At 40.7% G+C, this 12,016-nt stretch overlaps 3 protein-coding genes across 5 annotated transcripts; 2 read left to right on the top strand and 1 right to left on the bottom strand.

The window, feature by feature from the left end:
- Positions 1-1,234: 1,234 nt before the first annotated feature.
- LOC146632493 (ADP-ribosylation factor 4-like) lies at positions 1,235-4,239 on the bottom strand. The gene is made up of 6 exons (XM_085354429.1): positions 4,173-4,239; positions 2,251-2,331; positions 2,048-2,157; positions 1,870-1,941; positions 1,496-1,618; positions 1,235-1,321 (listed from the first exon to the last, which is right to left on the bottom strand). The coding sequence occupies exons 1-6, from the start codon at positions 4,237-4,239 to the stop codon at positions 1,235-1,237; spliced, it is 540 nt and encodes a 179-aa protein (XP_085210555.1).
- Positions 4,240-5,263: 1,024 nt separating this feature from the next.
- On the top strand, positions 5,264-7,219 carry LOC146632494 (ADP-ribosylation factor 4-like). 3 transcript variants are annotated; one of them, XM_085354431.1, is made up of 7 exons: positions 5,264-5,330; positions 5,927-6,007; positions 6,101-6,210; positions 6,317-6,388; positions 6,640-6,752; positions 6,933-6,945; positions 7,133-7,219. In XM_085354431.1, the coding sequence occupies exons 1-7, from the start codon at positions 5,264-5,266 to the stop codon at positions 7,217-7,219; spliced, it is 543 nt and encodes a 180-aa protein (XP_085210557.1). The 3 variants fall into 3 exon arrangements, with proteins under 3 accessions (XP_085210557.1, XP_085210556.1, XP_085210558.1); XM_085354430.1 differs by lacking the exon at positions 6,933-6,945 and having other exon boundaries at positions 6,640-6,768; XM_085354432.1 differs by lacking the exon at positions 6,933-6,945 and having other exon boundaries at positions 6,640-6,762.
- A 2,037-nt stretch (positions 7,220-9,256) lies between these two features.
- LOC146632495 (uncharacterized) lies at positions 9,257-10,515 on the top strand. Its single transcript, XM_085353516.1, has one exon. The coding sequence runs from the start codon at positions 9,257-9,259 to the stop codon at positions 9,986-9,988; it is 732 nt and encodes a 243-aa protein (XP_085209642.1). The 3' UTR covers positions 9,989-10,515.
- The last annotated feature ends 1,501 nt before the right edge of the window (positions 10,516-12,016 follow it).

The following is a 12,016-nucleotide window of genomic DNA, read 5'->3' on the forward strand; positions in this document are numbered from 1 at the left end:
AAAATCATTATAACTGAGTGAATTTAACCACGTTTTACATGGTTTGGTTTGGTGGTCTTTTCTAAAATTTCCCATCAGCATTTTGAATGTCTTTTGTCCTCCACGTGCCAACCCTTATGAAAAATGGTGGCTTCACTGAACAGTGACGCCCTCAGTTTTTAAGTAAATGTAAAAGCCACCAGGGGGCGAAACCTGTGGCTGCAAAAAGACTGATTGTCCTAAAAATCTATGCAAAAACATCCCTCTGCCCTGACCCCACTAAACACTTTCATGATGTCTGGTTTCGGGTCATACTCAATAAGACAGTCATTAATTTACTTAATTATGGTCATTTTAAGAGCCAGGCTATCATTGTGATTGACAAGATATTATCCAATGAGCTGATTGTTTCAAAACAACAATTTGGTGATGGTGAAAAAAAACAAAAAACAAACAAATCTTGAGGCTTTACAGTAATATTTCATTAAGCAGTGGGTGATGTCCATCTATGCTGTGTCTATCAGAGATATAACAGTAGATATACAATTCTTTTATATCTTTGGTCTCATTCGTCCATATTTACAATCACTATTTGGAGTGCGCAGCTGGGTTCACATGACTGGCTGCATCAGAGGGACTGCTAAACAACTTTCATTGTGATGATGGTGCCAGCTAGCTAAGAAAGAGCAGCACTGAGGTTTTTTTTGCAGGTAAAAACAACATAACACATGTTAGGGCGTTATTTGGCACGTGTAGTGAATTTAACGATCAAAGGCACAACTTCTGGCAGCTGTTCATAAAATGTGGTTTAAACATTTCAAACGTCATTTGTGGTAAGGATAAAACTCATCGTGGTCCACTTGAGACAATGCTAACCTTCGATAACTTACGTACTACATTAGTAAGTAAAGTAAGTCTGATAGATGAGAAAAATTAAAACACCGTTCTGGTGTGTCCTGTGGAGGCAGTTTTAAAGCAGCTTGTGTTGTCTCAGAAAGTTTGAACAAAAGTGATTAAAAAAATGAAAAGTTAATAAAAATTCATGGAAATTAGCCCCGTTTAGACTTTTATCTCCTGTTTTTGAGTCTCTTCTAGAACTCTGAGTGACAGCATTTCCCGTCAAATGTCCTTGTGATGAGGCTGATTTAACAGTTGCAAAGTCGCTGCTTCTGAATTCACCTCTCACCTCAGTTCATAGAAGACAGAAGACTCAACAAACAAAGTAAAGCAGAACTCCTCGTCACCCCAACATCTGCTACCGTTTCAGGATCTCATTAGAGAGCCAGTCCAGACCTTCAACCAGACCGGTGCCGCTGACGGCGCAGGACGGCTGGACCGACCACTGCACAGACACAGAAGGATGAAAATATTAACAAGACACAGAACACAGCCGAAACCGTTTATGACTGCAGCTAACAAACCAAGTCACTTTAATCACACTGCTAACCACATGTGGAAGACAGAAAACTCTGGAGCCAAACTTCTCCCATGCTCAGCAGAAGCTGGGGACACCTACCGGCTGTGACACTCCTTTTAAACTCAGGGCCTCGATGATGTCACTGACCGACATGGCTCTGGGTAAATCCTGCTTGTTAGCAAAGACCAGCACGGCCACGCCCTTCAGCTCATCCTCCTGCAACTGCAACAGGACAGTAAAACTAACTTTAACACGAGTCTGATGATGGTCTATTTCAAACTCAGACCTCTGACTGGTACTGTGTGGATTAAAAGCTGAATGAAGCAGTGTCGAAGTACCAAAGTCGTTAAAAGTTAACTAAAACGAAACTAAACTACAAGTAAAAATAAAAACATTCTAGTTAACTAAAGTAAAAGCTAAATTAATGAAAACTGATGAAAAACAAAACTATGGATAAGTTTAAATCTTTTTACCAGTGTGTGCAGCTCCTCAGATGCCTCTTTGATCCTCTCCGGGTCGTTGCTGTCGACCACAAATATCAAACCCTGAAGACAAACAGACAATATTTAAAAGCTCCTCACTGCAGCTGCTTCATAAAACACAAACACAGACTCCTGGGTTAAACGCCTGTGTTTACAGCAGCAGTCTCACCTGTGTGTTAACGTAGTAATGTCTCCACAGCGGCCTGATGATCGTCTGACCACCAACATCCCAAACTGTGAAGCTGATGTTCTTATACTCCACAGTCTCCACATTAAACCCTGCACACGCACACACACACGGAAACATGTTTATTATTATTTAACTCTTTTATATTTCTCTCTCATAACAAGATGGAGGTTAAAAATGCTGACCAATAGTTGGGATCGTGGTCACGACCTCGCCCAGCTTCAGTTTGTACAGCAGGGTGGTTTTACCTGCAGCATCCAGACCCACTGCAGAAACACAAACAGACACACACAAGTGTTACTGTTGAAAATACAACACATATTCAGCTGTCAAATATGAGTTTGGAGGCAAAGGATGCAGACATGTTACTTAAGTAAAGGCAATACATAAAATATCCACTTAGAACAACTTTCATTTGAGAACCCCTAGTTTCTGAGGGGCAGCCAATAAGATAAGATAAGATAAGATAAGATAACCTTTATTAGTCCCACACTTGGGAAATTTGTTTTGTCACAGCAGGAAGTGGACAGTGCAAAAGTTATGAGGCAAAAATTAGAATACAATAAGAATAAATACAGTACACAACTGTACAGAATAGAATAAAATAAAATACTATATACAGTAGAATAAAATAAAATAAATATACAATAAGATAAAAATAGAATACAAATACAAATACTATATACAACTGAGTAAAAATACAACGATGACAGAAAGGATTATTGCACTTAGTATTATTGCACATGTATGGATGTGTGTGCTTGATCAGTTAAAGTCTTTATTATGGAGTCTGACAGCAGTGGGGAGGAAAGACCTGTGAAATCTCTCCGTCCCACACCGTGGGTGCCGCAGTCTCCCACTGAAGGAGCTGCTCAGTGCTGTCACAGTCTGCTGCATGGGGTGGGAGATGTTGTCCATCAGGGATGACAGCTTAGCCGCCGTTCTCCTGTCACTCACCACCTCCACTGGGTCCAGAGGGCATCCTAGAACAGAGCTAGAACAGGAAGAAGACGGGGAGGAACTACAACATCTTGCCTCAGACAGAGGATGAACCTGGCTGCACCAAGGCCCAGTATTAAACAAATAAGGATTATTTGGAACTGTCAATCATGCAAAGCTGCTCTAGCAGAGTCTAAGAACAAAAACAAGAACATTCCCTTGTGTATTGTTATGCTACACATCAGTAATATCAATTATATTCTATGGCTGCTGATGCATTAACGTAAAGTAGTATTTTAGTTATATAGCTTGCAGCTGATTACCATCACTTAACATAACAAGTCATATTTTATAAGATGAACACAGGTTCTGTATGTAATCCATCATCAGTTAAGTACCTGTAATACAAATAAAAGTACGTAATACTTATACCTAGCCACACATACTGTAGTACTTATTATTCTTCACATTCCAGTGTATTCAGTGTATTATGTAATATGGCAACAGCAAATAAGGGCAGGCTATGTAAAAATATTCATTTGCAATGCAAACTGTGGGCATCATAGAGTCCCAGAAAGATTTTTTCATTAGAAGAAATTTGAATGAATCAAAGCTGAGGCTCAAGTTTGCAAAAACTGCACAACAGCTTTCTTCTGAAGTTGCTCAGTATAAGAAAAAGTTTCTTTACGTTGTTAATGACATGTTGTTGTTTTTTGTTTGCTTGCGCTTGATTGTCATAGTAATATTTTTTTTAATAAGTAAAGAAAAATATAAGTCTGAAACGATTAATTAATAATTAAAAGTCAAATATATTCAAGGTCAACCTTAACTATCTAATAAAGCTTATCCTAAACTGAGATAAGATAAAATGACTTTATAGTCTCCTTTGAGTGAAAATCGTTTGAATCAGTCACCACAAAGAAACCCCTCAAACAGATGCACTATACAGATAATTACAGATGTTATAGATATATACTGTAGGTGATAAAGATAAGAACCATAACTTTTAAACTTATTTGCTCTTTGTAAGTAGAAAACAACCAAAAAGTGAGGAGAAAACTTAACAAAACTGCAGACTTTGCTTGTACGGGACTACAACTACAGCGATATCAGTAAGAACTCGGCATACTGGAAGCTCTGATAATTAAGCTAACAAGTATTAACTTACCCATCAAAATCCTGACGGGATGCTTGGAGAAGAGTCTGGAGAAAATGTGTGAGATGATGACGCCCATGGTTCAGGTAAGCCTCAGGTAGAAAGTGTCTCTCAGGTAGAAAGCGTCTCCGCTGTGCATCTGTGTGTCTTTGCATGTGTGTGTCGGTGTTTTATAGCGCTGCATTGTGTTGTTTTGCTCTGTGTATGTGTTACCCATGGTGTCATCAAGACTCCTGTCAAATCTGGACACGGTGGAACTAGTAACACCACCGGAAAACACTGGAAAACTCAACTTCCGCTAATCCAGCTTTCAAACTAAGAACGCTTTCGAGCCGTTGGAATTGTTTCGTTTTCTTCTTCTTCTTCTTCTTCTTATCATTATTATTATTTGGAACCAACTAAGCAATAAAATGACTTTTGAAACCTGACTGGAGATCATAACTAACACATACAATCTACTCACATTAAGAAAATAAACACTTGCTTATCAAAAAGTGGTAACTGAGGATCAAGAGCACAATTTTTCATTTCACATATAGTTGCCTTTACAAAACTTTAGAGTTTTAACTTTAGCAAACAAGGTAAAAATGGAAGATGTATTACAGTGTTTTTGTTCCTCTGTTCCCATTTTGTTAAAGAAATGTTTTGCAATTTAATGCGCAGAACAATTAAATTTGTTTTGCATATGAATAAAACAATCTTTAAATTGTTCAATCAGGTTTTGTTGCATTTCCATGACATAATTTAAGTAAAAATGTTGCGGTGCTGTGTAACAGTAATCTTGTTCCTGAGTTTATTGTTCTAACTTCTGATATCTCTGATTCTGTTTTCCAACAATTCCAACGGCTCGAAAGCGCTCTTAAATTGAAAGCTGGATTAGCGGAAGTTGAGTTTTCCAGTGTTTTCCGGTGGTGTTACTAGTTCCACCGTGTCCAGATTTGACAGCAGTCTTGATGACACCATGGATAACACATACACAGAGCAAAACAACACAATGCAGCGCTATAAAACACCGACACACACATGCAAAGACACAAAGAGGCACAGCGAGCGGAGAGGCTTTCTACCTGAGAGACACTTTCTACCTGAGGCTTACCTGAATCATGGGCGTCATCATCTCACACATTTTCTCCAGGCTCTTCTCCAAGCATCCCGTCAGGATTTTGATGGGTGAGTTAATACTTGTTATGACAACAACATGCAATTTTATTCTTTCTGACACATTGTGATGTAATTTAAACTGACATGAGTCTCGTGTAGTTTAATTATCTAAGCTTTCAGGATTATTGGTTCTTATTGTCTCTGCAGTTTTTGCCATTTTTCGCCTCAGTTTTTGCTTACTTCTTATTTACAAAGTGAAAATAACATTAACAGTAATGATCTTTATATTTATAATTCACCTATAGTATGTAAAATATGTGAGAACTTCCTCTGCAGTGTGAAGACATTTTCTTTACATATTCTAAGTGTTATTATTACTAATTACTATTTGTGTGGCCTGAACAAAGAAAGAAAAATCAATCCATTAATTAAATTAAAAAAACCCCATTAAGAACAAAAAAGCAAGCTAAAAACAAAAAAACTGAGCAATATTAAGATCGTATGTGGTTTTTGTCAACTTTGTTTAGTTGTTCTAAGTGGATATTTTATGTATTGCCCTCACTTAAGTAAAATGTCTGCATCCTTTGCCCCTAAACTCATACTTGACAGCTGAATATGTGTTGTGTTTTCAACAGTAACATGTGTGTGTGTTTGTGTTTCTGCAGTGGGTCTGGATGCTGCAGGTAAAACCACCCTGCTGTACAAACTGAAGCTGGGCGAGGTCGTGACCACGATCCCAACTATTGGTCAGCATTTTTAACCTCCATCTTGTTATGAGAGAGAAATATAAAAGAGTTAAATAATAATAAACATGTTTCCGTGTGTGTGTGCGTGTGCAGGGTTTAATGTGGAGACTGTGGAGTATAAGAACGTCAGCTTCACAGTTTGGGATGTTGGTGGTCAGACGATCATCAGGCCGCTGTGGAGACATTACTACGTTAACACACAGGTGAGACTGCTGCTGTAAACACAGGCGTTTAACCCAGGAGTCTGTGTTTGTGTTTTATGAAGCAGCTGCAGTGAGGAGCTTTTAAATATTGTCTGTTTGTCTTCAGGGTTTGATATTTGTGGTCGACAGCAACGACCCGGAGAGGATCAAAGAGGCATCTGAGGAGCTGCACACACTGGTAAAAAGATTTAAACTTATCCATAGTTTTGTTTTTCATCAGTTTTCATTAATTTAGCTTTTACTTTAGTTAACTAGAATGTTTTTATTTTTACTTGTAGTTTAGTTTCGTTTTAGTTAACTTTTAACGACTTTGGTACTTCGACACTGCTTCATTCAGCTTTTAATCCACACAGTACCAGTCAGAGGTCTGAGTTTGAAATAGACCATCATCAGACTCGTGTTAAAGTTAGTTTTACTGTCCTGTTGCAGTTGCAGGAGGATGAGCTGAAGGGCGTGGCCGTGCTGGTCTTTGCTAACAAGCAGGATTTACCCAGAGCCATGTCGGTCAGTGACATCATCGAGGCCCTGAGTTTAAAAGGAGTGTCACAGCCGGTAGGTGTCCCCAGCTTCTGCTGAGCATGGGAGAAGTTTGGCTCCAGAGTTTTCTGTCTTCCACATGTGGTTAGCAGTGTGATTAAAGTGACTTGGTTTGCATAAACTGTGCAGGGGGCAACACACAGACTTGCTGATTAGTGCTGAGAAACAGATTAATAACATACAAGAAGAACAAGACAGGTATTATCTGTGTTGGCACACCTGTCAGTCAAAGCAGCCATGCCCCAAACTGAACCCACATGCAGTTATTATGAAAGAGTAATTAGCTAAAACGATTCATTACAAGTTGAAGACGTTGATGAATGCTGTTTGTAGCCCTATTGTTTCTGTGTCTTGTTAATATTTTCATCCTTCTGTGTCTGTGCAGTGGTCGGTCCAGCCGTCCTGCGCCGTCAGCGGCACCGGTCTGGTTGAAGGTCTGGACTGGCTCTCTAATGAGATCCTGAAACAGTAGCAGATGTTGGGGTGACGAGGAGTTCTGCTTTACTTTCTATGAGCGAACAGTGAATCCAGAAGGAGCGTGTAGGATCCTTTGCAACTGTTAAATCTGCCTCATCACAAAGACATTTAACAGCAAATGTAGCGCTTCATGCAGCTGTCATGTGAACCCAGCTGTGCACTTTTAAATATGGACGAATGAGATTTCAGACACGATTGTGGTTAAATCCTCAGCAGGAGGGACCAAAGATGGAGTATTTTATATCTGCTGTTATATCTCTGATAGAGACACCATAAGATGGACGTCACGCGTTGGTTAATGAACTACTGCTGTGAAGCCTCGAGTTCAGTTCAGTTTTTTTTTCTTTTTTTCACCATCACCAATGAGCTGATTGTTTTGAAACAATCAGCTCATTGGATAATGTCTTGTCAATCACAAGGATAGCCGGGCTCTTAAAATGACCATAATGAACTAAATGGACTGACGGTTTTATTCAATATGACCTGAGTGTTTAGTGGGGTCAGGGCAGAGGGATGTTTTTGCATAGAATCTGTAGGACAAGCAGTCTTTTTGCAGCCACAGGTATCGCCCCTGGTGGCCATTACAATGCACTTACAAACTGTGAGGACTTCACTGTTCAGACCCAAAAACTATATTTGTCTTTCATATTGCCCATGTTCCTACAGCAGACATTTAGTGTTTTGAGTCAGCTAAAATGTCTCCATTTTTTTTTAATGGGTTGGCATGAGGAGGACAAAAGACATTCAGAATACTAATAGGAAATTTTAGAAAAGACTACCAAACCAAACCATGTAAAAAGTGGTTAAATTCAATCAGTTATAATGATTTTAACTGTGAACAGACGTCATTTGTGATTTGTTCCCCATTTACAAGCTGTGGCCTTAATGTAGACACGAGTTGCCTTTAGTTTAAATGATGTAGGATTTTCCACCTCTGAGTGTTTTATTTAAATGATTTAAAGGCACAAGGAGGTGAAATTAATCAGAACTTTAAAAATGTAAAATTTTAAAAGCTAAAGAAAATTCAAAATCGTGCACTTTGCACTCCCTCTCGGCTTCCTTATAACCTTCATTTTCGTAAAATCAAAAATTAACTCCACTTTTTATCTTCATCATTTTTATTTGAGGTTATTTCTTCTAACTGATTTCATTTATTTCACAAATGAACTGTTGGAGTCGTTTGTCATTGTAGTAGAAACACATGATTTAGTGGTTATTTATGAAACATGACTGATGTTGAAACTTGGTGTATGAAGTAAAATTAAAGAGGACGTAATATGCTGCTGCTTTTGTTGGATGAATGTTTCTGTTAAGGTGTTTCTGTAGCATTGTGGCTATTGTTATTTTTCACATGTATTACATAAATCTTTCTTACCTTGTTTATCTTTTCAGAGTCCCTTTGATTGTATTTATTGTATAATAAAGTTGTCATGGTGGAGAGGTTGTGTATCTTTGTGTTAGTAGTAATACGATGGCACCTATCCAAGATGGCGGCCATCGTACGATGGCACCTATCCAAGATGGCGGCCGGTTTCGTGCGTGTGCGCATGCGCGTTCAGTAATTCGATGGCACTAGTCTAAGATGGCGGCCGGTTTCGTGCGTGTGCGCATGCGCGTTCAGTAATACGATGGCACCTATCCAAGATGGCGGCCAACCAAACCGGTTTGACCAGTTTCGTGTGTGTGTGCGCATGCGCGTTCAGGTGTTCTTACCCTCTGGGCGGGAACGACTCCTCCTAGTGGGATGTGCTAGGTTGTATGGGTATAAAAGCGATCCTTTCACATTCTAAGAGCATCACCGCCACGGTCTGAGGAGCACCGACACATCGCGCTAAGGATCCCCGACGCATCGACCTAGAGCACCGACACATTGCGCTAAGGATCCCCGACGCATCGACCTAGAGCACCGACACATTGCGCTAAGGATCCCCGACGCATCGACCTAGAGCACCGACACATTGCGCTAAGGATCCCCGACGCATCGACCTAGAGCACCGACACATTGCGCTAAGGATACCCGACGCATCGACCTATGGAGCTCGGAATGACACCCAGCCAGGACATCGCCCATGCCACAGGCACTCTAGGTATGTCTTCAGGAGTATGCAGTCGGGGTCCTCAACGTAAAAAGCAACGCTGTGGAAACGCCGCAGATGGAACTGTATTCAAGTTAGAATATCGAGGCGTCGAAGGGTATGTGTATGCCATTAAATATACCGAAGGGACAGTTGTGCTTAGTGTAGATTGTGGTGAGGGATTGTTTTGGGGGGAAGCCCAAGTCATGTCTACTAAAAACTGGAAGCTCTTCCGCACCGTAGTGTGTGCGGACCTGGACAATGTGGGTTTCCCAGAGCTGCTGTATGTTTCCCAGTGGAACAGTGCATCAGGCCCTGAGCTTTACAGGGTTGAGGCTGATCGTTTCAATCGCAACCCCGACGACTTTATTTTTCTCAGTGTATGTGATGACAGGGATAGTCTTATTGCTTCCAGAGGGCTTGAAAACTGGAGGTTAAATCCATACCCTCTAAACCTCGAAGAGCGCACAAGATGGTTTAAGGACTTGTTTTTTATACAGTGGTGCGACTGGAGAGGTTTGTCGCGTCTGTTTAGCCAGATTGATGACGCGATCAAGAGGGACAGACTCAACACTGCGTACGAGAGTATTAGAAAGCGCCTTGTTTTTGACGATCTGGCGAGTTGTCCGAAGACTGGTTTGCCTGGTACCCTGTGTAAACCTAAAATCATAAGACCTTCCGACAGCTAAACAATAAACTGGTAGGTTTAATGTGCGGGTGTGTGGGGTTGAGTGTGTATCTATGTGACAAATTAAGAGCTTGTGGTTTTCATTTTACAGAGAATGACACGCCCTCGTGGGACCTGTTGGAGTCACCATCAACAGAGCTGCTAATCCCGACCCTCCAGACTCCACCACCCTCACCACAATGCTCGCAGGACCCCCTCATATCAGACCTGTGGGATGAAACTGTAATCGACATCAAACTCGCAACTCTCCACCTGTTAATGTTGGCTTTGAATGAGTTTATACAAGAGACATGTTACGGATGCCAAACAGGCCACCCCAGTCAGGTGCAACACAGCTGCTTGCAGGAATTGTCTGAGTATTTCTTCGACACCTACTATGATGATGTGATGATAAGGCTCCAGACTGACCGATTCATCCCTGCCATCCGGCTGTTTGTACGCTCATCCACTGCAGATGGGTCTGGAACACAAATCCGCAGAGTTGCAGAACACATCATGTGTGAACTGAGATCAGAGCGATATATAGTATGCGCCATTAATGACAACATTGGGCACCTGCTAGATGCAAGTACTTGCGCCCGCCGTGTTAAACCAGCCATGCTCCGCATGATTGGAAACTACTGGGCTGGGTTACATCTGGTTTAATGTGGGGTGTCCAAGTATCCATTGTCTGTGATTGTGTCTTTGTGAAAATTAAATAAAAAGACTTGTTAACATCAACATCATAGTCATTTGTGGTTTGTAAATCATGGAAAGCACATTGCATAAAATATATCACGATCCAGCCCATCCTGCGGGGTTAGCCAGTTTAAATAAGCTACGTATAGCGGCAGGGGAGGCATCAGGTGTAACACCTCCACTATCTCAGGTCAAACATTATTTAGAACAAGACGACACCTACACACTCCATAAACCTGCGAGGATCCATTTCCCCAGAAATAGAGTATTGGTGACAGGGGTCGACAAACAGTTTCAAGCCGATCTGGTTGACATGTGTGAATATGTGACAGATAATGATAATGTGAGATATCTGCTAACATGTATAGATGTATTCTCAAAATACGCATGGGTTAGATGCCTAACAAACAAGACAGGGTCTGTTGTATCAGCTGCTTTTGAAGATATACTTAGTGAGGGTAGGATCCCTGTGAAACTACAAACAGATGAAGGCAAAGAGTTTTATAATGCAACCTTTAAACAGCTAATGAAGCGATATAATATCAAGCATTTCTCAACAGCTAGCGAGGTTAAATGCAGTATTGTCGAGAGATTCAATCGTAGCTTCAAGGGTAGAATGTGGAAGTACTTAACATCAGCCAACTCCCGGAGATATGTAGATATCATACCAGATCTCACACAAGCATATAACAATGCTTATCACAGATCTATCCAAATGGCTCCGGCAGAGGTGAATAAGGATAATGAGAAGTCGGTCTTCAACGCGCTGTACAAAACGAGGCCTCAGAGGGAACTGCGCTTTAAATTTAATATCGGTGACACTGTACGAATATCAAAACTGAGAGGAAAGTTTCGAAAAGGATACGAGCAGACCTACACCGATGAGATTTTCACAGTCAAGGAACGTATAGGGAGACAGCCCCCAGTGTACAGACTAGTGGATCTAGCAGGAGAGGTATTGAAAGGGTCATTTTATGAGCCTGAGATACAACGTGTGGTTGTTGATGAAAACAAAACATTTAAAATTGAAAACATATTGGCTAGAAAAAAAGTGGGTCGGAAAAAGCAGGTGCTAGTGAAATGGCTAGGATGGCCCAACAGCTTTAATTCGTGGATTCCAGAAAAAGACATCGTTGAGGCGTAATTAACTCAGATGACGCAGCTCTACACACATTCATTCAACACTGAGCATAGACTGAGAAAGCATGAATAAAAAGAACAACAATGCAGGCTTCTATGTAAGCCTCTTCTCGAATGCTTCATCACATGTTTACCCAGGTAATAAGATATCTAATTTTAGAACAAAGCTAGCAAAACCTATTGTTTTGGATCAGCCATATGAGGTCGCTGT

Source organism: Diplotaxodon limnothrissa, linkage group LG5 (assembly GCF_057381915.1).
Source record: "Diplotaxodon limnothrissa isolate DT_005_m linkage group LG5, D_limnothrissa_male_GT1.1, whole genome shotgun sequence".
In the NCBI taxonomy this organism is placed as follows: domain Eukaryota; kingdom Metazoa; phylum Chordata; class Actinopteri; order Cichliformes; family Cichlidae; genus Diplotaxodon; species Diplotaxodon limnothrissa.